We start from the raw sequence: 27,535 nt of genomic DNA, 5'->3' as shown, positions 1-27,535 counted from the left end.
GTCATGAGCACCAGAATATTATGGCAGCAGTCCAGATACTAAAGCAGTAATGTACTTCCTCACCATCAAGTTTTGCTTAGAAGTACCTACAGTATGAATTACAAGGCTTGTTTTGTAAATGGCTGGAGTTTACTATATTGTATTGCTAGGCTGGAGTAAAAATGGGTGTGAGGGAACATTCCATAATCTTATGCTTTTACAAGTTCAGCTTTAATGTTGATTTGTGGCACTGAGCACTTCAGTCCCTCCCTGAAAGAATGAAATTAAATATTATATTGTTAATTTTCACAACCAATGTGTATAGATTAGTATTCGCAGTGCTGAAAAAGTCCATAATGGAAGCATACCTATAAAAACCCAACCCTTTACAGCATGCTAATGGCTTTCCATCGGGTCACATTAATGTTTTCTGCTTGATGAAAATAGGTATTTAGCAACAATGCTTTCAGTTTGTTAGGAATAAATAACTACTGAAACAATTGCTTCACCCTTGGGAATAAATCTGCACTTTCAGTGCTTGCTGTTAAATCACTCCATGATTTAGAATGATTCATGGTGGCTGCAGATTCAGATCTGAGGGATTTGGTTGGATCCAGCAGCACATGCATCCCCCTCACTCATTCACATTGCCTTCGCTCAGAGAAGTGACAGATCCGGCTGCTCCTCATAGTCGAAGCCATGGGCTATGCAACAGATGTCATCAAAGCACATCAGCAGTGAGGGATGAGAATTAGCACTACGTGAGGACGTGATGGCAGCAGGCTGGTAAGGCAGAGCTGTCAGTGATGTCATTAACAAGGATAAAGTCTGGTGTTTTTTCCCATTTGAAAGGTGCATAGAATGAATCGAAGCCAAATTCTGTTATCTCAAAGAAAATACACACAGCAGTGGAGTGTATTTGCATATGCTTGCAGTGTCTTTCTCACAGCAGTAGGTTTTAAAATGGGTGTTGACAGTTGACTGGACAGACTTCAGTTGCCGGAGCAGAGCTATGAAGAGCTTCTTCCCTTGGAGTTTCTCTTCATCCCAGATTTTTTAATCAGTGCCTCAAGTCATGCCAATATCCATATTGTCCGCAACCTACATATTCTCTCCTTAAAGATCTTCAAATAGCAAGGGACTCATTATCACATCTATTCCGCCTACAACCCTATTCTTCTCATCTGAGAAATGTTACTTGAAACTTCTATTAATAGTAAAATAGTACACTTTTATACTGTATTTTTTATGAAGAGCGTTCTTAAAAATGCTTTATAATTCAAGCTGATGCAAATTTATGTAGGAGGATCTTAGATCTGGGGCTCCTTAGAGCTCTGCTTCCTCAGTGCCTGATAACCAAAGGGCTTTACCACCAGAAATAAATACTCCAGTGCTGATTCGTAGATATCCATACAGAGTCTGGGCCTGATGTCAAACTGATGCCCTCTGAATGAAGTGTTTTTAATTTTGTGTCCCAAAACAAACTGGGAATGATTAAAGACTTCTGAAAATATGCAAATGCAATGAATAGAATAATATGGTGAGGTAGAAAGGTAGGATCTTTCCAAACATGCATGGTAGCATTAAAATTAATAAAAGAAATGGGAAATAATACTTCCACGTGCAGAAGAAAGTACGATGGAGGACACGAAATACCTGTGAAGAAACTTAACTGAACTTGGCTTTAAATTTTTGCAGTCTTTAAAGAAATTTATTGTCTGCTGCATATTAACAGAAGTGTTCATAGCTGTTATTTCTGACCCCAAAAGAACGGACTCACTGCAGCCATGAGATTTTGGTACATTCATGGCTGTGAGTTTCACGTGAGATGATAAGTGTGGGACTCAGCTGATCCCCAGGAAGGTGGAAGGAGGAATATTATGAGGTGCAGTGAATTGGAGAAGGCATATTGTGGCTTGCCCTGTGAAGGATATCTGTCTCCGTGGCATAAAATCATGCTTTGTACTGCACAGCAGGAATAATAGAATTGCCTGAGCATGTAAATTTTCAACACTAAATATGATACAAAAACAAGAATATTTTTTTTCTGGCAGAAACTGGTGACTAATGCAGCTTTCTTCCTTAAAAATATTTGCTTTGGATGGACATTAATCTCTTGGCAAAAAGTTCTGGAAATAAAAAGCAGATATTTCTCAGTAAAAAAAAAAAAAAGGAAAAGAGCTGTTTTACCAGCTAAGAAAATGGAACTGACAGCCTTCAGAGGAGGCAAAGTCCCATTTGCAGTAGGGCTAGAGCAGCGTGACAGCTTTCTTTTATATGTATATAAAGAAATAAATGTATTTCCTATAGCTGTGATAATAGCACTATACTAAGTCAAATGTGGTTATAAATTATTCCGAGCATCTTGTTCAAGTGGGATGTCTCAGCAAGAACGTCCCTCCTCCCCATCTGTCTGGCTGATATTTTTCTCTGAAATCCTAAAAGGTGAAAACATTTAAGTTAAACAGTCACATCGCCCTGATGGAAAACCTGCAGATAGCTCATGTCACCGCTCCCATCGCAAATCATGTCAGCTACTGAGGACAAACTCGAGTAAAACTTTTAATTCATTACAATTTCCTTTTTCTTTTTAACTTGTGTCCTTTCTCCCAACCTTCTCTTTTACTTCAGGGCTCACAGAAGGAGTTTACAACCATAATTAAATAATATTTTTTCATCAGAATATCTGGGGACAGTTTCTCTGCTGTTTCTCTTGACTCGGTCTGATTTGTTCTTTTTCCAGCTTGCACTGACAAGGAATTGAGGAGTCTTGCTTCGCGACTCAAAGACTGGTTCGGTGCTCTTCATGAGGATGCAAACCGTGTCATCAAGCCAACAAGCTCGGAAACAGCACAAGGCAGTAAGAAAACACCTTTCCAGTTAACGCTGATGTTGCAGGCAGCTTACCAGCCTGGGAGAGCTGATCACAGCTGCTGGTGCCACGATGTCATGTCAGGCAGGTGCCAGCAAGTGAGCAGTTTCACAGGGGAGCTGATCCTGCAAATAAATAGCTGCCCTGTTGTCTGAAGGAGCTGCAGTCATTCTGTGCTCTCTCTCTGGTCCTAAGTACTCTAAAAATTGGCAGTCAGAGTCAGAGAGACCTGCACAAGTTAGCCAGGCAAATAACTGGGTCCAAAGACTACAGAGGTCATATCTATACTGGTAAATAAAGCTGCAAAGGGACTCCTAAAGCCCTGAGGTTAGCTGGCATTATATAGTTTGTGTCTGTACAGAAAACTCCATGACCCTCCAAATCATTGTGGCTGTCCCCAGACACTTCTTGGGGATGGACAATGGTCTCTGCTTGTCCCCAGGTCTGTGCCTGGGGACATGTGCAAAAAATACAGCATGCAAGCAAACAGAAGATGATGCTAAAGCTGAGAAGGACCCACTTCAGATTTTATTTTACGATTTCTTGCTAATGCTTTGTGTAAGAAAAAGAAAAATAACAATATCCAGGTAGTAACCACAGAGATGGAATAGCTAAATGGTGTGGAAAGCTGGAATCTGGTGCGTCCCAGGTATTCAATAACAGCATCTTTGCTTCCTTTGATGATATTTTTTTTTAAGAAATGAAGAAAATGAACAGTTTAGAGGACATTTACTCTCTGTGGGTTAAGCCAACATGACTGATTTTGATGTCATTTACCCACCAGGGAAAGGAAAGATTCAGATAACAGCAGCAAAAGAGGTCATCTTCATCACAGAGCAGATGTGAATTTATTTTCTGTAAGGACTCATTAATCCTTTTAAACAGCGTGTCCCAAATCACAGGGGCCCTGGGTTACAAAGTAGGCTCAGGTTTTATCTGTGTGACTCACCTTCAGCTAACTGCCCTCATTCTCTGGGGTGAGCTGCTTAAAGCTGGGGTCCACACACACATAATTTCAAGGATTTGGTCAGCTGCTTCTTTTACTGTTTTCTGACCCTTGTACTTAGTTGCATAATAGTGTGGGAGAGGCTGAATGTGCAGCAGAGCTGACCCAGCACATCGGGATAAGCATTTGCTGTTGGTCTGTGTCTGCACTTCCACTCTTGTGCTACTTTTGAGTTTGTGTGCGTAGCAGAAATGCTAAGTTATGGCCTGAAGCAGTGATGGATCACCTGGTGGGATGGCAGGGCCAACCCAGGGGAGCTCAGGTGCATGCAGTGCCCAGAAGGGGTATAGCCAGGATTCACCCCTTCCCAGCCCTTATGTAAGGGTTGGCAGTGGAGGTGAAGGTATCTCCTTAGAGATTCCTGTATATCTGAGCCCTCCCAAAGGTAAGCAGGTTTTCTTCTTTCTGTGTCTATGGTTACTGCATGGGGGCTTATGCTCATTTGCTGCAGCCTAGGATTGTGCCACCCTGCTATTAATGCTTTACTATCCATCATGTTATAGCATTAAAAAGTAGCAAGAAATTGCTCTTCCTAAAAAGACAGAATACACCCCAGGCTGTACTGCTCAGAACTGTAAGCAAACCTCATTAATGTCACATATCTGAGTCTTAAAAATAGGTGAGAAAATAAGCAACAGTCTATGTAAACTTTTTCATCAGTTCCTTACTTAGAATAGTATTTAAAGTCAGTGTCCTTAGAAGCACATGTCCTACATATTTCTTAAACATTCTTATGTAAAGGAAGCTGAACCATAGCACAAAGACAATTGGATGTGCAGCCAATTACAGCTTTAAGATGTGAATCCCCTTCAGACCCCAACAACAGAAAACCCCAGAGATAGCAAACTTTTTCTAGAGTACTTCATGCCCAGAAGCACATGAAGTCTTGTTTCATCAGACTTTCAAAAGGCTGCTTCTCATGCAGATGACCCCTGAGCTGCTTAGAAGAAGCTTACCAAAGGCCAAAGATCAGCTCCATCCCTAAAGATGGTCGGGTTTTTTTGCTGAAGCAATTTCAGTAAGAAACTTTCCTGGCAATTCTGCAGTGTTTGCTGTGATTCACAGAGAAGCTGTTATCTCTTTTTAGTTCAGTTTTGTTCCTGGCAGCCATGATATGAAAGGCTGCATTAATGATCTCAAATGCTTGATTTCAACGATGTTCATTTTCAGACTGTTGACTTAGTTCAGCACGTTTTCTTATTTTCAATTGGAGTGTCAATTGGAGGGGAAAAAAAAGAAACACAAGAAACTTTCTGAGTTAAGATGCCCAAATCATCTTTAAATACCACAAAAATTAGGCTTGTTTTTCTTTTAAAGAGATTGCAGTAGTTTCCTTGAATGGGTCTACATGTGCCAAATTTGCTTCAGTTCTCTCAGACACAGAGTACGGACAGCAGGATCTGCCTTCCTCCAACATCAGCTTCAAACATTTGTTGAGAATGAAAGACATCTTAAATAGGGCTTAAAATTTAAAATGGAATTCATATATCCAAACTGAAAAATACATCCATGTGAATGATGGCAAACAGGACACACACACATTGTCCTGGTTTTTTACTGCTCTGTGTGTCCTCCCTTCCTCACAGGACTAATCACTTCATTAAACCAAACTGTTTTGGTTGTGCTTGTAAACTGTTAAAGGCATATGCATACCCCCTCAAAGTAATCCATTTTGGGAATGCCCCCGTGGCAGTAAGAGAACAGATGGTGGGATGTGATGACGAAGATGCCTCGGACACATCAGCTGTCTAGAGGAGGTGTTCCAGCAGAGATTTCTCTATGCTACATTAAATTTTCAAGATGTTACTGTGAGTGTAAATAAGCTCTTTGAGTGTATTAATTTCACCCCTCGTGAAGAAAAAAGTGATTTTTTTGTTTGTTTTGTTTTTACTCAGCTGAAAAGAAAGGGATAAAGGTGAGTCATTGTGCTTCAAATCTCCAGCCTCCATTCGACTTGCTACCTGCGAGATCCCAACAAAGCACTGCAGTCAGGGAGCTCTGTCTTCCACAGTCTTTGTGCAATTGAAATCTCTTCAATAAATAATATCAGTAACTCAGGGACATGCTTTGAAACAAGAAATAATAAAACTAATTAGGTACTAAGATCAGGTTCAAATTGCTCCTGAGCCTGTTGATAATTCATAACGTTTCCAAGCTATAACTAGATAGTTTCTTTAGTTGGAGTGGGAGTTGTTTTTCTTGTTCTAGAGATCTATGCAATATAAAGGATCTTTTCTGGGGAACGTTTCTTCTCCTCCTTCCTTTATTTTAAGTGATAGGGGAAATTAGGTTAATTATTCCCCTGCTAGTTTAACTCTAGTATACTTTAATAAAATAAATCTGGCTCATGTAAGTCAACGCTTGAAGAGGGAAAATAATTTTATGTGCCATGAGGTGTGTTTATTTTTAATTATGATTTTCCCTTAACGATTTTTTTTTAATTTCATTTTAAAGCAGAGAAGGTGGAGCGTTGTAGGTATTAAGGGACATTGAGACTTTCACATGTAGGTCACCAGTGTGAATTCATTCCAGAACTACAGTGTCTGAAGGTTGTTAGGATGCTGTACAGTTGTCAGTCAGAATGGGAAGTGCAATGGTTTCAATGGTCACCCACTGACCAGGTGTCCAGATGAGGGCAGCCACCACAAACTGACACTAACTGGCATCTGTATTCACAGCCTCTGCCAACAGCAGGGATATGAAGCCTTCCCCATCCTCTTGCTTCTCACCATAGGAAGTGTAGGGCTGAGCTGATGCATAGAAAAGATCCCGCTAAGGCTGCTGATAGTCAGGTCTGCTGTGGTAGAATTCCAGCCTGCTAACTGAGCACTCAAAGTGACTACAGCATTACAGTATGTGGTTTATTTCATCCCACATATTGCATCGTATTTGTTGAGAGGTGTGTTCTACGACTCCCAGTAGTTCATGGATAGTAGCTTTTACCAGGAGACAATGTGACATGGTGGTACACACTGTTATTCACCTTCAGCCACACGCTGAAGGACAGTTAAAGAATTGGTCTTTTCACTGATAACAGCCACCTAGCTGAGGGCTCTCTATTGCACCTACTGCTGTAATATTTAAAGATTTCCAACCCGCACTGCCTAATATACAGCACTGCTTAATAGCACAGCCTCTTAATAAACCTCATCTGGAACTCTGGTGGCAGGAGTGAAAGCTCCCTTGTTTACAGGAAATTACAGTCAAAATCTCTTCATCTAATGTAATTAACTGTCTTCGTAAGTGACCTTTCATGATTGTATCTTGCATCCAAGCCCTGATTGTATGTCACAGAGCAGCTCCACGTTCACATCACTCACCATCCAGTGATCTGCTCTGACAGCTCAGTGCTGAGGGCACGCTGTGGTGGCATCCCTGTGTGCATGTTGTACACACAAATTGAGACTTCCAGCAGGGAGCAGAAGTAACCCAAAGACACTGAAGGGGGCAAGTGCATGCCAGCATCTCCTCCTCCCTGCCTGCAGTTAGGAGATGGCCTTCAGAGAGCCACAGGGCTAGACAAAATGTGCCATGTTGAGCTGCTTGCACAGCAGACCTTGTAGCTACTCACCAAAGTGTCACAACAAGGCACAGAGACTGTTACCAGAGAGGGCATCTGTTCAGGAAAAAAACAGCCAGCAGAACCCATCTGTTTCTTTCCTGGAAGCTGTTGAATGGGGCCAGCCTAAGGGTGTAGCAGTCCCACCACACAACTAAATGTCATCCCTTGTCTGGCTGCCTTCAAGCTGTCCTGTGGAGTGCAGTATGCAGCCCCACAAGGCATCAGTCACCACCCAGCCCTGTGCCTCTGAGCTCTGTTAAGGCCAAGTCAGGGTTCTGAAGGCAGTTCACTCAACAAGAGATCGTACAGTGACCAAATCCTACTTGTCTTCTTCAGATGAATTAAATAATTGAAGTGAACAGTCCTAATTGCTTCAGCAAGGCAAGCAGGCTCCCTCCCTACCCCTAGTCGTACAGCCTTTTTCTTTTTCACTGTGCTCAAACTCAATTAGATAACATTAGAGGAGATAACAGCACAAAAATGTGATGAAATGTTCAGCATGATCTCTCTCTTCCCTGCCTGCACTGCCTCTAGCCCCGAGGAAATGGTGTTACCCTCTTCCTTTCTCCGAGAAACATGTATTATAAATGACATAAACCTTCCCATTAGTTAACCCTTCTGATTGTTCTCCATGTCACTGACAACCTTCAGCTGCAGTTGCATACAAAACACACAGCTTCCAGCACAAAGCATTGCCCTCCTTTGGATTCATGCTTCAAAAATAGCAGGTAGGCTGCAGAGCCTGGACAAACTGTCAGCGTGATTCCAGCAACATCTTAGGTTTCACGTTAACAAAGCAGCATCTAGAAATGGGACTTGACACTTACAGCACAGAAGGCTAAGCTTGACCTCATTCAGTGAAAGATGCAACAAAAGGAAAAAGCCCATCAGGCTGCTTCACGTGGCCCATAGCAGGATGAATGGTGCCCAGGCATGCTGTGCAGTGTGAGCACATGGTGCCTGGGCAGGAGGTTCAGGTACCCCCTGAGCACATAAATCCCCAGCCAATGTATGCATGTCCTTGCTGAAACTGAGATCCTTATTCTGAGATTTATTAGCACTAGATAACTAATGTACTCTATTGCATCATAAATAATTTGGAAATTAATCCATGTTTGCACCAAGCATTAAAAATGCAGTGACAGTATGGATTTACAATGCTCTGTCTTGGTTGTGAAAGAAGGCAATGCCACTGGTTTTGTGGAGGCTGCAAAATACTGACACATGCATCTCATATACATTGTGGGTATCCATATGCATGACTTGGCCTTCTGGTGGTACCGCTGCTGTTGAAGTCTTTTAAGGCTTTGGGCTATTAAAATGAATGATGATGATGGTTTCCAAAGTGCTGGAAGAGCAGAATCCTGTTTTGCTGCACAATCCTGGAGTAGGCAAGGACAAATAGTGCTGGAGTGGTGTTCAAGATCTCATGCAGTTCTGTGGAGCTCCCAGGTGAAGCACAGCCATTCTTCAGAGGGGTTCAAGCAAAAGAGATGCCTCCTCCCTTCTTCCCCTGACTCCCAGCACCAGCTCACAATTCAGGTCAAAGCATGTTGTTGTCCACTGCCAGAGGCAGGGTTCTGAAGGGACAAAGACTTGGCTGAGATGTGGAAGGTGAGAGTATACTAGGAAATAAGTTGATCAGGGAACTAGGAACAGATCTTGGAAGCAGGATTTAAATTGTGTTTGGACTCAGCCTGGAAAATAGAGTGAAAGCAGTTCAGTCTGAGAACTTGTTCTGGTTTGACCAAGCCAGGTTAATGTTCACAGTCCAACCAAAAAAAATTAGGATGGCTTCGACTTCGCAGTGATTACTGTGCAGCAAGCATGCTGGGATTCAGCTGGGGATATTTGCCTGTCTTCTTACAGGATTTGACACCAGCATCCTTCCAATCTGTAAGGACTCCTTAGGCTGGATGTTCAACAAACTTGACATGAACTACGACCTGCTGCTGGATCCCTCAGAGATCAGTGCCATTTATCTCGATAAGTATGAGCCATGCGTCAAACCTCTCTTCAACTCCTGTGACTCCTTCAAAGATGGAAAGCTTTCCAACAATGAGTGGTGTTACTGCTTCCAGAAGCCAGGTGGTAAGTTGTACAATTTGCAGTACAAAGAGAAGTTGTTTGGGTCTTCCAGAGTTTAAATTGATTGACCTCTTTGTAGGGTAATTGGTAGTCAGTTGCATTACAGAGCTCGTGTCTCTAGCTCTGGTGTAAAAGGGCATTGTGTAACAATGCTTAATGTCACAGATGAACTATATTAACATTTCCTGATGATTAAAACAAAGCAGTACTAAGTGCCAGCAAACAGTCCAGAAATAGGCTCTATTGCTAATAGGAAGCTCAAGAACATTCTCCCTAATTAATGCAGAAACTAGTCTATTAGCAAATAAAAATTAGAGGCCTGGCAGTTTGTCAGTTTGGTGCAAAGAAAGGAAAAACAGTTTAACACTGAAACTGGCCCTCAAACTCTTTTCTCAAACACAGTGTGTTGCAATTACTTTTTTTTAATTAGTAGAGTTAATGACATAAATTTGTTTTGCAGTACAGTACCAGCATATGGGCCTCTTTCATTCCCAGGTGTACCATAGTCTACATTTCATGTCAGCAGTGAATCCAGTCATTAGATTCTGTCCTGTACCATCTGGAAACTGATTCTCATACATCATATTTTAGGTCTTCCTTGCCAGAATGAAATGAATAGAATTCAAAAGCTCAGTAGAGGGAAGAGTCTGCTGGGTAAGTTCGATTACTTGCCATTCATTTACTCAACTAATTAAAGCTTCTGTGATTATTGTAACTTTATATGCAGTAATGGTTTTTCAATTAGAGAATAATGTTTTGAATCAGGAATACGCACTACAGAGTTTAGTCGTGACACTATGAAATTAAACAAATCATGAGATAGCAACATACAGAACAGATGTCAGCATGGCAGCAGGTTCAGAACTAATTTACAGCCAACCAGAAATATTAAACCTCATCTGAGCAGAGCTTAATATTGCCCTCATCAGCTGGTAGGGCAGCACTAAGCACAGAGGTTGCTTGATACTCATCCTTCCATCTTTGACTGAAGAGTCAGAGATTGTTCATCACCAGCAAGTTTGTGGCTTCCTGCAGTCATGGCACAATGTTTAAAAGCATTTTGGTGTGTTCTGTGTATATGACACTCAGACCAAGTCTGTGAGAACAAGAATTTACATCATCTCATCTAATGCATCCCACCAGCATGCTCCGTACTCTAAGGTGTGGTAGAATCATAGAACACCCTGAGTTGGAAGGGATCATGGAGTCCAGCTCCTGCTAGTGCCAGCCCCCCTCTCTGCCAACTACTGGGAGCCTGTAGTGGAAATGCTAAGTCACAGCCTGAACCAGTGATTGAGTACCTGGTGGGAAGGCAGGGCCAGCCCAGGGGAACTCAGGTGCATGCAATACAGCTAAACAACTGGAAGGGGTGGAGCCAGGATCCACCCTTTCCCAGCCCTCATTTAAGGGTTGGCAGGGGAGGTGAAGGTATCTCCTTGGAGATCCCTGCATCCCTGGGGCCTTTCAAAGGTAAGCAGCTTTTTTTTTTTATTTATTTTTTTCTTTTTTTTTTCTCTCTCGTTGTTGTTGTTGTTGTTGTTGTTGTTGTTGTTGTTGTTGTCGTCTGTGGCTGTTGCGTTTGGGCTCATCCTCATTTGCTGTAGCCAAGACTTTACCACCCTGCTACCATCATTCTACTTTCCATCACGTTCTAGCATTACAGAGCCTGAACTGGTGCATCTTAGAACTTACACTGCTCTGGTAGACATTTAAAATTAGATGAAATAAATCCTTAGTAAACATTCACATGCTCAAACTGGTAATTTTAAGGTAACCAATTTCATCTCCTAGAATGCATTATCACACAGCCTAGAGTTTACATAGTGGATCTCAGTGAAGCTTCTGTCCCAGCACATTCATGCCCATAGAGTCAAACCATGTGAGGCGTCTGAAGCCTGTATGCTTACAGGACGAACTGAATTTCACCCTGGGAGACAGAGCCTGGCTTGATGCAGACCCACACTACCACAGTACCATGTTTTTTACCAGCATTTTTCAAGCTGTAGCACAGAGCACGCACAGCAGCTCTGCTGAAACAAATTTCAGACTTTAGGCTGCTCTCAGATTGTTTCTAGATACTCATTAGCAGATCCTGAGCAAATCTCATCTTTGCCAAACCTTGCTTTTCCTAGAAGCTAGTGCTTTGGGTTCAAGGGTCAGGTAACATGAATGATTCCAGCTCAGAACTGTGCATGGTTTAAAGTAAGAATACTCCCAAAGGCCACGGGGCTTATGGTTTTGTTCCAGCATCTTTTCATAGCACGTTTGCATAAAGATTAAGATGTTTCAGAGTTGCAGCTCCCGCTGTGCATCACTGTGGGAGCGAAGGCAGGATTGATCACTCTGTTGTATGTGTGCTACATCCCATAAATGTTTTGCTTTTCTTCATTCAAATGCGTGTCATAGTGGAGGAAGCCACTGCGTTCTCAGCCTCATGGGTCTCATGATTTCAAAGCCACCTGAAAGAATAAGAAGCCCAGCTCCTAACAGATAACTTTCACTGTCCCATATTTATTTTATGCATGGCTGTTATTTGCTTAATAGAGTAAACATCATCTAAGCTGAAATAAGGGGTTTGTTGTAGAGCAGGAGATAAATAATGATGGTACTGTAGGTAGGCAACATTCAGGCAGTTGCACTGCATGGCCCAGAAAGCAGATCACAATAATAAGAGCAAAGTGACAACATTACAGTGTTCCCTTACCACAAATAAATTCAAGTCAACCGCATCCAAAAAAATAAAGGGTAAAAGTGGGTAAGCTCAACAAAGCGAGCGGCAGGCACAGAATGTTCAACAAGCTAGAAAATAATATAGGGAAGAGCTTTGTGCTTCACCTGCCTTGAGACTGCCTGCATAACGACACCTGTCTGTGAGATTTTAATCTGATCTCATGGTTATTTATATAGTGGGGGGGGGGGGGGGGGAGGAAAAGAAGTCTTTTCACTGAAAAATCATGCAAATGGAAAATGAGACATACGCATGACAAAAACCACCACTTGCAGCAACAGCAGAGACTGAAATGAGATGAGTCTTTTCAGAGAAACTCGTCTTTAGTTATTCTCTTTCCTTCTCCGTCTCTGACATGTAGAGCACAGCATTTACAGTCTGAACACCGTGCACAAGGAAGATTTCTGTTCATTTGTATCCATTGATAAAAAATGATGACTTTTGATATTTGGTTCTATCAACACACATGACACTCGCAGCAAAGTACTTCAAAGCCATTGCCATTAGATATGTTGAATTTGGAGACTTTCAAATAGAGCCGAGCATCCCAGGGGACTGAATTAAAAAGTAAACAGCACTATTCATCTTTTCCTACCAGATTTATCTAGAGTACAATTAACTGCAGAGAGTGTACTTTTAGAGCATACAACTGTGCATCCTGATAATGTTTCTCCCACATCACTAAGGTAATAAATTTCTGCTCCTGTCACAGTTTTTTTTTCTATCTCAGCCCTGTGAATTCAGCAGGCATAATAGCTAATACAGGGAGCTGGCACTTAATTCTGTCTAGCTTTTACCGGTGTGCTTTGCTATCTTTAGCATATAATTATTCTCCCCATGTCCTCCAAGGATGTGGAGTGTTATATAGATAAGGAAAAATGCAAAAAAAAAAAAAAAAAACCAACAAAAATACAACAACAACAAACCCATAACGAGGATGTAGGTGCAGCAGTGCTGTTCCAGTTTTCAGGGAATAATTAAAAACTGTGTGGAACAGAGAAAGACAGAAGAAGTGTGTGATTCCCTGGCCTGAGGCAGGCAGTGGGGATCAACTAAGGTGAAGTGGTGGATAGTAAAATTGCAGCCCCCTCCACAAAGGGCCACAGAGGTGGTTGTGCAAGAAACACAGAGAAGGGAGAGGAAACAAAGGAAACAGGAATTCCTTTTTCCTTCCAAATTGTTTGTGTGGTTTCAGATGCCCAATCAAATTCAGTAGCACTGAAAAAATTCCAAAAATCCAACCAAAACATGTAGGCAGAGCTGATTTGTAATGCACACGGAGGCTGATGTGGGTAGGATTTACAGGATGAATCATCCCTTTGTGCACCACTTGCTCCCAATGATGCTGTGTCCTCACTGGATTATCACCTGCACAGGCTTCTCCCTGAGCAAGCAGCGTGACACCAAGGTGCTCAGTACGTAACATCCCAGTGTTACATCCCAATTGGCACAGATTTCCTCTGCAGAAGTGACTTCTGCAGTGACAGCACTCTTCGTTGTGACCCAAAGCGTGACTCCTTTCCACACAGTTATCTTGGTGTTGAGCCTGGGCTATTATTTTTCTTTTTTTTTTTTTTTTTTTTTAATCTATGTCTTTTACAGTCATCTTGGAACATTACTTTACAAGAAATGTAGTGAAACTCTGTGAAAAGGGAGAGGTTGCGTTGCCCAAGGACAAGGGAGAGGATGAGACAGTTTAGAAATACTGAAGCCATTCCCTTCTGCCCTGCAGAGCCACGTAGGACACCCCCCCCCCCCCCCCCCCCCCCTCCTTGGTTGTTCCCTGGAGCCAGAAGTACAGCTGATGTAGCAGGGGAACTTACCAGCAGAAAACCAGCACTTGAGCACTCTTTCCAAGGCTTTGAATAGTCTGATAAACACCGGAAGCATGTAAAAGAGAGAGGATATGAGCATAAATATGTGGGGGGAAAAAGCAATTAACACTGAAATAAGGGATTAAACAGTCAGCATTAGGTTGTTTCTAAAAAAAAAAAAAAAAAAAAAAAACTCTCTAGAAGTAAATGTATGCATGTGATGATTAGAACTCTTCTTTAATAAATGTAGAGGAAATGGCCCCTCTGACACATGAACTGTCTGAAGAGATGCTGTACACATGGAACTAGTTTAAAAACTTCCTGTGTGACCAGTAAATCATGGGTGTCGTTGACAAAGGAGAAAATACTTTCTCAACAGTCATTTGAGATGAGAAATTTGGGGCAAGGGTGGGTTTCTGCCTTGTATCAAGTTGAAGCTATTAGCAAAGAATGGAGAATGACTGCATTGACCTCCTGTAGGAATAATCTTGAAGGACAAGAGAGGCTTTTTGTATAGAAGAGCATTTCCTCTATCAGCTGCGAATGCTGGGAGCAGTAATGGGTTTCTCCTAAGAGCTCACCTGTCTGGAAGCCAGACAAAGCACACTCTGCAAGTCTCAACTGTGTTGGTTTTATTGTGAGATAAACCTTAGGCTTCAAATCTGAAGATTTAGGGATTTCAGTATCTGTTGTCCTTCTCTGTAAACCTCTATGCATTATTTTATGCATGGAAATTCTCAGCGAGTCAGAAATGCTTGAGATGAGTATGTATAGCAAGCAGATGGCAGATACCTTCCAGGGATAATTACAGTGTTGTGGAAAGACTTATATGATAAACAGTGAAGGAGTGCAAATGGAAGGAAAATGTAGTTGGGGTAATATTCCAGTTGGGAAGAAAAGCCTAAAACCTAGAGTTAAATCTGAACAAGACCATGGGAATGCTAATCATTCAGAGACAGACCGAAGCCGATCTTTAGAAGCACGTGCCTTCAGCCCCTGTGTGCTGTCACAAAGCCATGCACTGCGTAGTGACCAGGGTGGCTCAGGATAGTTAATCATATACAATTCCTGCTCCCTTTTAGGCACCACATAGTCACGAGAGTTTTCTTGCCAACACTGAAGCTTTTCATATAAATAAACAAGCTCATCATATCGCATACTATCATAGACCTGCTTAATCCTACAGAGGCTTGTGTTACTGATTATGTCTTGTATTTTATTCAGGTGCTTTCATCCCACGGTGCAATGAGGAAGGTTATTACAAAGCCACTCAGTGCCACGGCAGCACAGGGCAGTGCTGGTGTGTTGATAAGTATGGCAATGAGATAGCTGGCTCCAGAAAGCAGGGGACGGTTAGTTGTGGTGAGTAATGATGTGCTCTCCTCAGATAGCAAAGGAATTAACATCACTGTAAGGCTTGCCATTGCTGTAAGGTGGAGTATGATAACACAAATGACAACAGCAAAACGTAGCTGTGTTCAAAGTGCTCCTGTGGTTCCTAATTCCTGTTACAAATGGGGCCCTTGCACACATTTGCCCTTCTGAGTGAGGGACTGCAGCAGAAAGGAGCACGCGGTAGCCAGTATTAAAAGGATGTTTTGTGTGGGATTTGTCATTGATACTGTAGTTAAGGCTATGGGACTGCTGTGCAAGGTTATTAAATATATTGTTCTATGTACTTTGGGACTTCACAGACAATCTCTTACTAGAGAAAGGAAGGACTAGCTGCAAATTCTTATAAATTAGCAATCAAGCCCAAGAAAATTGCTGACTGCACAACACGGTGGTGGTATATACAATCACCTATTAGCTGTCTTACCTAGGCAAGCAGGCTTTCCATGGCATTGCTTTGGTGTGCTTGAGTGATGGCTGTAGATGCTGCTGTTGTTATTTCAGAAGAAAAAAGTCAGAGACCTTGAGAAAGTTTGGGATGCTCAGAACTGCATCATGGGTGTTAGGCTCAGTAGATGTATTTGCAAAGTGTGTTTTATGCACTTAAATAAAATCAATTTACAGAATAGTTCTAGCCTAGCCTGGTCTACTTAATCATAACAAGTTAAAAGTATTTGTAAGTAATTATTTTCTGGCCTGCATGCACATAAAATGAGTCAGTCTTAAAATCAGTTGAAAATCTGGGAGCAGAGTGATGCAGTTTTTCATGCAAGTAAATTAATATATAAATTTAACCCACTTCAGGAGAAGTGAAATTTATAGATTGTTTAATGAACAACTGAGCCAATTAATTAAAAAAGTAGCATTGCAAATGCCAGTGGCTCGAATGACAAGAGTAGTGATGTATGAGGTGATGTCACATGAGGAAATGACTGTTCCCACTTGCCTATTTCAGAAGAGGAGCAAGAAACCTCAGGGGATTTTGGCAGTGGTGGATCTGTTGTGTTGCTGGATGATTTGGAAGAGGAACCTGAAGCAACAAGAAAAGACAAAGAAGGGAAACTGAAGATTCATGTAAGAGCAGCTAATGAAGATGATGAAGATGAAGATGATGATAAGGATGATGAAATTGGTTATATATGGTAGTGCCCATTGTTCCGAGGACTCACGTTTTGCACAATATTGCAAGTCATATCATATCTCTGCAATTGTATCTGAGAGTACCTGGCACAAATATTCCCTCTCTACTGAGTTTGATTTTGTATAGTCTATTTAATTTGGAAGACAGCTGTTTTTGTTGGGGTTTTTTGTTGTTTTTTCTTTCTTTCCCCAGCAACGACTGTTTAGAATCCAGCTTTTGTTCTTTTGGTTTGGGAGATTTTTGTTCTATCCACAGGGGCAATGAGTTTTGTTCCAAAAGCATTTCATGTCTTAATCCTCAGTGGCACAGCTTATAACACATATCTCATGAAAGAAGAATCACAGAAGGGCTCAGCAAACTGGTACAAGGCTTAGAAACCCATCAGATATTATCACAGACAATTTGTATCATAAATTGCTATCTGGATCATATCAGAAACGATCCTTTTTCTTTCACAGGAAAGGAAGAGGAGGTGTCTCCTTCTCTACTCCGTATTTATTGCACTCCAGTTGATTAAATACCTTTGGTAGTGATTTCTAGCTCCCTAGAACCAGAGGCTTAATCCAAAAAGAAACCCATTGGTGGGATTTTATTTTCCTTACATTCTTTGAGAATGCATCTGAGAGGTTTAGTCCAACCTCACTGAAGAACAAACTCCCACCAGAGCACAGATCAGCTCCCTGCCACTGTTACTGCTATAAGTACTACAGCCCTGATCTATCAAAGCTGCTGAGAGCTATCACAAATCAAGCCCTAGAGGCAGGGAACAGCATCCATCTGCCTTTCCAGGTATTTGAGGAGAGAGACTTCCATCACTTTGCAGCATCACAACCACCTCCATAGCCATTCCCCAGCATCTGGCTGAACTCTTTTGCACTCAGTGTTGCACTGACATCACGCAGGCTCACACACCACTAGGCTGCCTGGTAAGCAATCCCTCACTGCAAGGCTCTACAGCTTTCAGAGCCACTCACCATCAAAAGTAATAAGCTGTCATTTCTTTAATTTAAATAGTTAATATGTATTTGGCCTGTTTTAAAAAGCAACTTGATGTGGGAGCGCTTCAAAAGCATAACTCCTGCTCAGCATGACAGGCTGCACACTCCTGACACACACATACAAAAAGAATAGGATTAAAATGCAATTTGTGTTCCCCTCAACATCAGCCACGTATTTATAGCTCTACAATTGTATCACAGCACGCTGACATTAAATTATTTGCTGTGTCCTTTCCCATGGTAGTTCTCTGATGCAGGAACATACTGCAGTGACCTTTCATTATTTTTGCTTTAAGTGGACCGAGCCAAGGAGAGCGCTGTGCATCCACACACAAACTGCCTGGTGGTGGAGTAGGTGCTGTTGGCTTCATTTTCATTGTAGAAAAGCTCTTAGGAACAAATATACCTTCAGCTTACTCTCCCCCCCCACCCCCCACCATGGTCTCACTCTCCATGCTTACATATTTTTCTACATTCCTGTCCCTTTGCAATGGCTTTTCCAGCCATGTGCATCACTGCAGAGGGCACACAGTCCATCCCTTTGGTCCACACCACCAAATCCTCACAAGGAATGCCAGGATCGAGCTTGCAGCCCTCCTGGTTCCTGTAGAAAATCTGCAACTGTTTAAATGAAAGCTATTTAACCATTTAATAAGGCTTTGTAAAAGAATGTGGACATCCTTCAGTTTACATCAGCAGAGGTGCCACCAACATCCAATTCTCATCCTCACTGATCCTATCCTAGCTGTAATCTTGTATGTCTGACCATCCCAATTCAGCACTGGAACAATACACTTTTATTATGGATTAGTTCAGAAAGCTGCAGCTATAACAGTTCAAAGAAAATAATATCAAATAATGGGGCAGGGCCTCACCAGGAAGACACCAGGCAGATCTCTGTGCTTTGAATGGCAGATCAGACTGCATTTTGCCTCAAATAGCATGAAGCTGTTTAACAAAGCCCTGCTGAAATCCATCAGCACTGTGCAGTGTTTGGGGAACCTGTAGTTTATATATGTTTACACATGTATATTGAAACAATAAGATGTTTTATTCCTTTAAAATAAAAACAGCCAAGAAATCAAAAAAGAACCAATCCTCTGTCAGATCAAGCCCTTTTCTTCTTCATGCTTTGTAAAGGATTTAATTTGCTCGCAGCTTAATTTAATTCCTTTCTTTTTTTCTTCTTCCCAAAGCAGAACTTCCCATCTGCATCAAGTCATTGACCTTTCAAACATTTTCTCATTGTGAAAAATGGAATCAGAGTTGCCCCATTCTTTTGGAGACACAAACCAATTTTTAATCTCATTTTCTTTTCATATGAAATACTGTTAGGCATTGCTTTACGGTTCAAGGTGTCCTTTTAACTACTGTGGTTAAATCAAAATCTCCTTGAGTTCAGATTTCAGCACAGTTGGGTTTTTTGGGTCATTACTGGCCTTTGCTGTGAACACAAAGAACCCTTTTCTTTTCTTTATCTTTTTTTTTCACACTATTCCATACTCTTACTTTAAACTGTTAGACTGTTTATTTAATATTTATTCTACAGTTTATATTGAAAATGTAAAGTTTATATTTAAAATAACACTGTTTGTTAGTGAATGCTTCTCCTTGCCTCTCCAGCCTAGTCTGTTAGTCTCAGTGTACATTTCTGGCATGGGAATATTTTGATATTAGAAGTTTTGTAGCATTTTTCCCTTCGAGCAGCAAATGCCATAGATCTGAGCTCATCACTGGCTCCAGCCCACCAGCTCACCCAAGCTTAGCTTCCTACATTTGTTGGCTTTTATTGCAGTCCCTTCTGTACGCCATTCAGGTTCCTTTAATACATAGACTGCTTTGTACAGTTACTATTCATCAAAAAGCCCTTTCTACAGTAGGTGGTTTTTGGTCTTTTTATACTTTTCTCAATGCTGTTGATGTCCGTTACTGTTCAATGTGTAGATCTGTAAGAAGAGATCCAAATATTACGTGTTTCAGTTTGATGTCCCTACTGTAGATGGATGTAGGCTATCATAGTAAGTAGAACTGCATAGTAAATTCTGAATGCTTTTTCCATAAGGAGTTAAGTGGAATGTGAACATTTTGCTATCTTTCTTTGGTTAACTGTAAATGCTTAACTGTAGTCTGGAATAGTTGCATTTTTGTCTGTCTCAATAAATTTTAATTTGTCTGCGACTCATGATTGCCTGTCTTGAATTTTATTAAACTTTGGGGATCAAAAATACAGCAGCACCTTGAGTCAGCATTTAATCATGCATGGAAATGGATGGTCTTTTATATTTGGTTTATACCTCTTACCTCTGTTCAATGTCATCCGTAATCTGTGAAGTTAATGTAAGGTCTCTAGGAAGCTGTATTTTAGAAGCAGAAATGAAACCAAACTGAAAGGAATGACTGTACCAAAACCGGAACTTCTCAAATTAAATTCAAATAGATTTTTTAAGGAAATGAGCTGTAGGAAGGGGTGGGAGAAACTTTCAGTGTTATTTCCTCCACAGTTTGCAAATTGTCACGTCTTTGTCTTTTCTGTAGGAATCCAGGGCAGTTTTATGAACACAGACAGTCACACCATTGCATACAGCATAAATGAAGACTAAAGTGCATTGGATGCATCTGGGAGGGGAAGTCATTCTCACTTATAACTGCTATTAAATTTTAGTTCCATTTTGTTAGCTAACTTTAAACAGCCAACATCATTACAGTGCTAATTACAGAACTACAAATGTTCTTCCATCACTTTTCCTCTGCACGTTCAAGTATTTTTGTCAATATTAAATTGCCACATGAAAGTATGAAATACATTTTCAAAGATGAGTGCAGCGATGATCTCATCTAACAGAGCTCATCTGTCCTTACACCACTGGCTGAGCTGATTCCTCTGTGACCAGAATCTGTCCAGAGCACACCTGAAAATTCTGTTAAATTTATGTTCTTCATTGGTTTGTTTTTACTGTTGATAGATAACACACATTGCTGTCCAGCAAGCTGCTGTACCTGTCTGAAGAGATAAGAGCTTTCCATTTCCAAACCCAGGGAGGCCCTTTGAAATGTTTGATCTTTCACATTTAAGTGATTGAGCCACGCCAGATGTCAGACACTGTGGCACTGAGGGCTGAAAGGCACACACACAAACAAACTCCTGAGCTTGATAACATGTGGGCTGCTAATGAGATTTTAATGGTGGGGAACAGTTAAGGAGTGAATGGTGCTGAACCTCTTTGAGATCCATATTGCAGGAACTGGAGCCCCCATGTTCAGCATCACTGCCCTGCCCTCCCTGAGCAGAAACCCAGCAGTGCCTCCTGGACCTCCTACCTGTGTCAGCCCGTCCTTGCTCCCCTGCTTTCAGTTACCCACTTCTGGGAATGGTTTACCTGCCTCATATGAGGTTGAGCGGCTGTTTTACCACCTGTATGGTGCCAATCTCTTCTGTTATACCTGTACTGGGCTAAACTGTGAATCCGTCCTTGGTTATCAGACACTAAAATAGTCATAGCAGATTATCATGTCTCACCTGCTGTGCCCTGATAAGGTTTGTTGTTTTAGCTCCAGCTCTTCCATGATGCTGTCTTCCATTTTGGAGTACAGTCGCAGACCAATTCTCATTAACTCCTTCCTAAGGAACACAGCCTTTTGCCAATTGGAACTGCAGTGTGTCTGTTGCTTCAGCAACAGTAAGAGGTTGGTCTGAGTTTAAGGTGAAGTGATGAGCAGGGCTGGCTCTTACCTGGAGGACAAGAGAGTCCATCCCCTTCCAAACATCACACTTCCCCTCCTCAGGAAAATCTACCAGCCCAGGCACTGAGGGGTGTTGGCACCTCTGGGAAAAGGGACACAGGACAAATTACAAGACTGACTCTTTACAAGGAAATAGCCTTCTTCCTCCTGCTTCCCAACATACAAATAACATTAGTAACATGAGAATAGCATTTTGCTGATGGTCATACTATTTTTTTTTTTCCTGAGACCTCCCTTGCCTATTGTATTCTTACACACACACAGGTTTGTTGTTTTTTTTTTTTTGTCTCTTACAAAGCTTTCTGATGAGAGCCACACCAGCTATGAAGCATTAGCATCAGCACCTTCACTGACGATTAGTTTCATTTTTCCTTAAATACTGACAGTCAAAGGGTGAGATATTAAAAAGAAAAATTGTGTCAAAACAGTTTTGCACACAGCGCAGCTCTCCGATTAGATTAAAAGGAGGCAGAGTGCTATTAAGCCTTTGCCTTTCTGAGCTCCCTCACCACCTTTCTGGAGGGCTGGGGAGGCAGGGAGAAGAGCAGGCGTTTTCTTGCCATGGAAGAAGGAAAAATCAAGGGTAAAACAACCAGATTTAGGTAAGCGAGAAGAAGAGGAGCAATCCCACTGGATGTGGGTGAGCTCTCAGAATTAAGTTCCTACTTTTCTTCATGGCAATGCCAATTCCCACTGACTTAAGCAGCTCAGGATCAGCCCATCACAACCCACGAAGTGCAGAGGCGGCTTTCTGCCGTGAGCCAGGTTGCTCCTGTCCCCTGTGAGCAATATGGAGTGCTTGAAATGAATCCCTGAAAGCTAGGATTAAAAAAACAACAACAAAACCACACAGTAGCAGCCTGGGAGGAAGGGAATAGCACAGCCAATGAGCACGTTCAGATATTTCCCAGCACCTTATCAGCCCAGTATCAAGGCAGAGATACGTAAAAAGCTCTAAAGCGTGCATTAAGTGCCTATGGAAGCACCCTCCCAGCTGTACTGCTACAAGAAGCCCCACTGCTGACACCAGTTTTAGAAAGAAATACGGTGTCTGGCACCAACAGGTCTCACGTATCCACTTCTTTCGGGGCTCACTGTAAATTCCTGCAATTCTACGTTAAAGAGTTGGGCAGAGAGAGAGAGTTCATAAAGAAAACTTAACACGCAGGGTCTCTGCCAGGTACTAACTGTCATCCCTCATCTATAGTTACTCAATAAAAATCATTGTTGGAGCACGACTCCACTTCCTTTTCCAGCCAATACATTTGCAATCTGGCCCTTGAACATGGGGAAAATCCACTCCGGAGCATACTGTTAAAAGGGAAGGATGAGAAACATGCTGCTGTATGCTTTGAAAATGAATTACCTACTCTGACGTTATTTGCAATTTTTGAGAGACTTGCAGTTTTAGTTACTGGCTTTCCTATGCTAAATATCACAAATTCAATTAACACAAATACGGTCAAGTAAAAGCACAAGTAGGAACATACCGACACAGATTTGCTCCATCACAGATGACATCAATTTATCACAAGTGGCAAGGAATCGACCTAAATAGCTACTAGCCTAAAGTAAAATTAAATAAAAGCGAGTCAGAAACAAGATGTAGGCTTTCACAGATCAGTGTAGGCTACTGAAATACAGCAGGTTACAAAGGGCTGTTACAGAAGATCAATATTTCCACTGCTTTTGGCAGTTTTTGGTGGCTGCCAATGCCACTCCTGTCACAGCAGGGTACAAATCTGCCCTAATCATCTCCTCTTGCCCCATGGCCAGCACTGAAGGATAGGGAGCACATCTGGTGACACAAAAGGGATTGCAATAGATTTCTTTTGGCAAGCAAGAGAGAACAGTTTGGCTCAGCTGGCTGCTGTGGTAGAACATCACACTGTTTGTTAAACCACCCAAAATTGCACTGATGGTCCTGTCTGCTCTCAAGCCCAATTTTTATCCTTTATTCTTTTCAGTCTTCAGTAGGTGGTATCTCCTTTCCTTTTTTTTTTTTTTTATTTTTCATTGTTTTTTTTTTTTTATTTTGTCCCCAAGCCTTTGAGTTAATTAAGTTTTAACAATGAGCTGTATCACTGTACAACAGGATATCTGATCACTCATCTGTTTTACATAATTGATTAATTAATAACCTTGCTAATTGAGTCTCATGAAACCCTCTGTTAATCTAGGCCAAGGCTCTGTCCCAAACCACTGCTTGCAGTGTTACATTAAGACCAGGACATTCTGGCTCTACAGGGCACAACACATTATCAGCGTGCCAGGGCTTTGGGAGCCCTGTAGAGGCTCACAATTTGGCAGGTGAACCTCGTGTTATCTGCACTGCATTTCAAAACTGCTGCCTGCTCTCTGCTGTGCCCCCAGCAACTTCAGTGCTGTTTCAAACCAGCTACCATGGCTCAGCCTCACAGCCAACTCAGCTGGCAGCACATCCTACAGCTCCTGGCTGAGCACACTGCCAGCACAACTGTACACCACCATGGCCAAATAGCCTCCCCCCCTCTTATCTGCAGCTCTGCATGCAGAGCTCTTCCCAAAGGCACTGCCAGATGCGGTGTGACCTGCAGCCTTCCTCGGGAGCAATCACAACTGAAATAAAGCATAACGTGATGGATTCTGTGCAGCTTAATGGAAGGGACTAGCCATAGAAATAACAACTGCAGCAGTTTGCATTTTAACACTCTTTTCTTGTTCCTGCCCCTCAACCAGATCATGATGCATCTCTACCACCTGATAACATCAGCAAGGTGAGGAGTGCAAGCTCTGCCTTTAGCACTGCTCAAGGGTGATTCCATTACCAAAGCAGCAAATACTGTCCCTTCAAATCTTCCCACTAGGAAAATATGTCCTCAAACCCACCTGCATTGCATGGGCCCACAGTGATTTCGCCCAACACTCAAGGCTTTATTCCAATCAAGAGTGCTATCTTTCTTCAAGAAAGACAGGGGTTGGCCTCTTCCCCCAGGTAACCTACAACAGGACAAGAGGTAATGGCTTTAAGTTGCACCAGGGGAGGTTCAGGCTGGATATCAGGAGAAATTTCTTCTCTGAAAGAGTGGTCAGGCACAGGCTGTCCAAGGAGGCTGGGGGGGGGGAGAAAATCACCATCCCTGGAGGTGTTCCAGAACCATAGAGATGTGGCATGTGGGGATGTGGTCAGTGGGCATGGTGGGGGAGGGCTGACACTGGAGTTTGGAATCTCACTGGTCATTTCCAACTTCAAGAATTCCATTGTATTGTATGAATGAAGTGAAAGTGTCCTAAGAAAGTGATCATATTTTAAAACAGCAAATAAAAGTCCAAGTGCTATCCCTCACCATGGTTTTGAGGAATCACCCATGAGTTCAGGCAGCAGAACTAACCCATCCCAAAATTCTTCCCACACCTCAGCACTGATCTCAGGCTGCTTTCCAACCTCTGCACCACAGGTGAGACTCATCTGAATGTGCTCCTTAGCACAACAGCATAGGGAGGTCCTGCTGAGAATTTAATCCTGAGGATCCAGAGAGGACTTTGGTCCTAGAAACAAAGCAATAGGTTCAAACATTACACAGTTATCTCAATATGTCCATCTACAGGATGCAGAAGCTAAGGACAGCAACCATTTGTCTCTGAATATCCCATGGATTCCCAAAATGTTGGGGAAGGAAGGGGACAGCAGTTAGCACCCCCTCTAAGCAGCTAAACAGGGGAAGACAATGCCATTCCTCTTTTCTTCATTGTTCTATGATGGGGTGAGAAGTGCTGGTGGCTCCTGCCACAGCATTTGTAGGGTGGGTGAAGGTATGAGTTGGGTTGACAGCATGCCCTATTTCCACAGAATGGCCCAAGTAATGAATCCAAGGGATGACCCATCTCTCCTGCCATCTCCAAGAGCCCTGATAATCGCATTTCTTCTTGTTTTCCTCTCTCAGCCTTTTCCAGATTCACCAAAGCAAGTTTTCCCTGAAGAGAGATCACATTTCAGGCCTGAAATGCTCTGATTATTTACAGTTTGTCACGCCGTAATTTATATTTATTGTTTGTGGCTCTTATTTACACATGTTCATTATTTTCCTATTTTAGTCATCTATCCTGCATGCCCCCCCCCCACTTTTTCAATTATCTCCCACACGCGCAGTTTATCAATTATATTGCCAAGATGCTTTTAGAAAGCATAATTTGTTTCTAACGCGTGATTTTTTGACAGCATGATTTGTTTTCATGTTTGTTGAGAATTTTAAGATGACAGTGACTTTAGGGGCAGAGAATAAAGCGCTGTGAATCGTTCTCCTGCCCTCAGGTCTCCCACACAGCAGCGCTCATCAAATCCACACCTGTTCAGGTCTCAGTGCTGTTTCTCTCTCATCCCAGGAGAGTTTTAGAGTCTCTCAGAAATCCTTGTGAGCTCTCTCGATGCAGTTCTCCTCGTGGCCAGCACTGCTGGGTCCCTCTGGAGATTGCTTAAGCATTGCTCTGGACAAATCTATGTGGGCTGAGCTGTACCTCACAGGGTTTGGGGAGAAAGCAAATGGGGCCTCTTCAGCAAAGAGCCATCCTGCCAATATCTGCTTAGTGTTCTCCACCCCTGGTCCAGAGCTGGGCACTGCTTTTGGCCCTTGGAAGCCAATTAAAACAGCCATTGCTTTATACATCTCTGTGACACAGCTGAAAACATCTCAGCTTTGTTCTTCGATTGCCCTGCCTCCCCTCCACACTCATTATCTGTGAGGGATGAGGCACTCTTTTCCTCCCACCATTCCAGCAACCCCCAAGAAACACCCTGCAATACTCAGCCTCAGCCCAAAACCATCTCCTTGCTGCAACAGAGGCTATCAGTTTCCAATGCTAGCCCTGACACACCAGCAGAGATGGGGAAAAGAACAAGAAAGGATTTCTTCCTTAGAATGCTGTGGGTCAAAGTCTCCTTTACAGGAAGCAAGCAGCATGCTGGGACACAGAAACAGCAGCTCAGCAGGGACTCCAGCCCAGAGCTGCTTCCTGCATGGATTCTGCCTCTGATGCACAGCATCCTCACAGCATTTTGCTCCCATGATCTGATTTATTCCATCCAGTGAGGCTGCAAGGGGGATTTATGTGAACAAGGTCCAGAGCAACTGTTTTGAGCAGCAAAAGCAAATCAGGCTGCATCACACCAGGCACTGCCATAGCAATAATGGGGAGATGTGGCACTTCTCTGCAGGCTGAGTTAAAAAACTTGCTGAAGAATAGGAATGCTGTGGGTGAGACAGTAGGTGCTCACTGAACCATATTCTAAGTTCTGAAATAGGTGAAGTCTGCCCTCAAAGAATTAGCTTTTTTTTCTCCTCTTTTTCCCTTTCTACATATTTTTGGAACACTGCTGGTGATGGTGGTTGCATAAAACCAGAAGGTAATGTATTCAAAGGGCTCAAAGACCAAGTCTGTCCCAAAGCACCCCCACACATCCCTGATGTTCTCTCTGCTGCACTCCCGACAAACCCTTCCTCTGGCATCCCAGGCTCAGGGCAGACAGCTCCCAGAACAGAGGTCATCAAATGATTAAGGTTGGAAATGACCACTAAGATCATCCACAGTCCAACCATCCGCCCACCAGTGTGCCATCACTGGGCTCTGCCCAGAAACCCCAACTGGGAATGTTTTCCCAGACCACATCCCTAGAATGCACGGAGCTGCCCATGGAGAGAAACCCCGCAGGACAGGCAACATTTTAAAAACAAGACGTTTTCCATTTTTTGACCTAAACTCCACGTTCATGGCTTGTTGAAACCATTTCAGGCAGCAATCTATTTCCAAAAGTTAAAACTGCCTTTAGAAAAGTGCATTTAAGTAAATGGTCGGCAAAAGTAAAAGAGAGTAAGAGCACATTTCTTGAAGTGTTTATACACAGAAATCAAAGCTTTTCACAGCAAATCCTATACATTAGTTTTGTGGGGCTCTAAATTTTGGAGTTCAATGTACAAATGTGGGATTCAGGAGCAAATTTTGGGGGCTCTTATGTCTGCATATCAAGGAGGGTAACCACTTTTCAGAGAAAAAAGCTGCACACTTCTTAAAGCAGCAGCTTTGTGTAATAGAACTGAACAAGATGTATATATACATCATGCAAAAAGGAAACTGGATGGAAAGCTGAATTCCTAGATTGGGTTCATTTAAATGAAGGTCATTTAGGATAAAGGAAACATATTCTTGCCCCGGTCAGGGCTGTAAATCAGCACAGCTCCAC

The 27,535-nt window shown here is 42.4% G+C and overlaps 1 protein-coding gene and 1 long non-coding RNA gene across 3 annotated transcripts in view; one reads left to right on the top strand and one right to left on the bottom strand.

Annotated features, from left to right (window-relative positions):
• Positions 1–19,758, top strand: part of SPOCK1 (SPARC (osteonectin), cwcv and kazal like domains proteoglycan 1) — a 257,135-nt gene extending 237,377 nt beyond the window's left edge. Inside the window, exons 7-11 of the mRNA XM_031598373.2 lie at positions 2,723–2,839; positions 9,289–9,510; positions 10,099–10,161; positions 15,274–15,411; positions 16,397–19,758. Coding sequence (XP_031454233.2) covers positions 2,723–2,839; positions 9,289–9,510; positions 10,099–10,161; positions 15,274–15,411; positions 16,397–16,587 — 731 coding nt within the window. The 3' untranslated portion in view covers positions 16,588–19,758. The remainder of the gene's footprint in view (positions 1–2,722; positions 2,840–9,288; positions 9,511–10,098; positions 10,162–15,273; positions 15,412–16,396) is intronic.
• Positions 19,759–21,110: 1,352 nt separating this feature from the next.
• LOC149915921 (uncharacterized) overlaps positions 21,111–27,535 on the bottom strand; it is a 49,620-nt gene continuing 43,195 nt past the window's right edge. Inside the window, exons 3-7 of one of the 2 annotated variants that reach the window (XR_016471441.1) lie at positions 24,693–24,849; positions 24,190–24,300; positions 22,812–22,887; positions 21,311–21,403; positions 21,111–21,199 (exon numbers count right to left, since the gene is read on the bottom strand). This is a non-coding gene — a long non-coding RNA (uncharacterized LOC149915921). The remainder of the gene's footprint in view (positions 21,200–21,310; positions 21,404–22,811; positions 22,888–24,189; positions 24,301–24,692; positions 24,850–27,535) is intronic. The other variant, XR_016471442.1, reaches the window with a different exon arrangement.

This window comes from Phasianus colchicus, chromosome 15, assembly GCF_987193195.1.
Source record: "Phasianus colchicus chromosome 15, bPhaCol1.hap1.1, whole genome shotgun sequence".
Taxonomy (NCBI): Eukaryota; Metazoa; Chordata; class Aves; order Galliformes; family Phasianidae; genus Phasianus; species Phasianus colchicus.
This window is presented reverse-complemented; position numbering and strand designations above follow the sequence as displayed.